Genomic DNA, 1200 nt, shown 5'->3' with positions numbered 1-1200 from the left:
AGCAGGGAAAAGCCCTTCAGGTGCTTGGAATGTGGGAAGAGCTTCAGCAGGAGCAACAACCTCCTCAGGCACCAGCACATCCATACTGGAGAACGGCCCTACACGTGTAGGGAATGTGGGAAAAGCTTCAGGCAGGGGTCCACCCTCCGCAACCACCGTCACATCCACAGTGAGGAACGGCCCTACAAGTGCTTGGAATGTGGGAAGAGCTTCAAACGGAGCTCCCACCTCCTCACCCACCAGATGATCCACAGTGGGGAAAGGCCCTACACATGTGGAGAATGTGGGAAGAGCTTCACTCAGATCTCCCACCTGCTCCGACACCAGATGATCCACAGTGGGAAAGGCCCTACACGTGTGCGGTGTGTGGGAAGAGCTTCAGGGACAGCTCCAGCCTTTGCAAACACCGTTGCATCCACACCAGGGAACGACCCTACAAGTGCTTGGAATGTGGGAAGAGCTTCAGCACAAGCACCAAGCTGCTCAGCCACCAGCATATCCACACTGGGGAACGGCCCTATATGTGTGGGGAATGTGGGACAGCTACACCCTCTACACCCACTGTCACATCCACATCAGGGAGAGGCCCTACACATGTGGGGAGTGTGGGAAGAGCTTCAGGGACAGCTCTGCCTTATCCTCCCACCAACAGACCCACCAGTAAGGGAAGCCCCGAGTGCCCCAACTGCAGGAAGAGCTTCGGCCGCTGCTCCAACTGCAGCAGCCATCGGAGGACCCACGTTGGATGATCCACAGGGACCCACGTTGGGCACAGCCCTGGTGTGCTGGTTTAAAGGTAAACCAGCAGGGGAAATGAACTCAACTTAAAGGAGATATTATAAATTGGAATAACAATTTAATAAAATAACACAATAAGTACGATTATACAGACAAACAGTTGGTTTTAACCCACAAAACCCAAATGTATAACCCAGCACCCTGGGGCATGAACAGAGTGGTGTTTGTTGGGCCCTATGAGTCCAAAGTAAAAGGAGAGGGGAAAAAAACCCTGTTGGTGAGAGTGGTGGTCACAGTCTGGTTAAGATTAAGAGTGGTGGTCTCAGTCTGGTTGACAGTGGTGGTCTCACTCTGGTCAAGGGTGGTGGTCACAGTCTGGTTGAGAGTGGTGGTCTCTGGTTGACAGTGGTGGTCACAGTCTGGTTGAGGGTGGTGGTTGCAGTCCAGTTGACAGTGGTGGTC

The 1200-nt window shown here is 53.3% G+C and overlaps 1 protein-coding gene across 1 annotated transcript; it reads left to right on the top strand.

The window, feature by feature from the left end:
* Positions 1 to 6: 6 nt before the first annotated feature.
* Positions 7 to 811, top strand: LOC113941668 (zinc finger protein 70-like; the record flags this gene model as incomplete). Its single annotated transcript, XM_027632806.1, is given in 4 exon segments — positions 7 to 340; positions 343 to 543; positions 546 to 672; positions 674 to 811. Coding segments are annotated over 4 exon segments (738 nt in total), but the record flags the coding sequence as incomplete, so codon positions are not given.
* Positions 812 to 1200: the final 389 nt, after the last annotated feature.

Source organism: Corapipo altera, unplaced genomic scaffold, assembly GCF_003945725.1.
Source record: "Corapipo altera isolate COAL_440 unplaced genomic scaffold, ASM394572v1 58720, whole genome shotgun sequence".
In the NCBI taxonomy this organism is placed as follows: domain Eukaryota; kingdom Metazoa; phylum Chordata; class Aves; order Passeriformes; family Pipridae; genus Corapipo; species Corapipo altera.
This window is presented reverse-complemented; position numbering and strand designations above follow the sequence as displayed.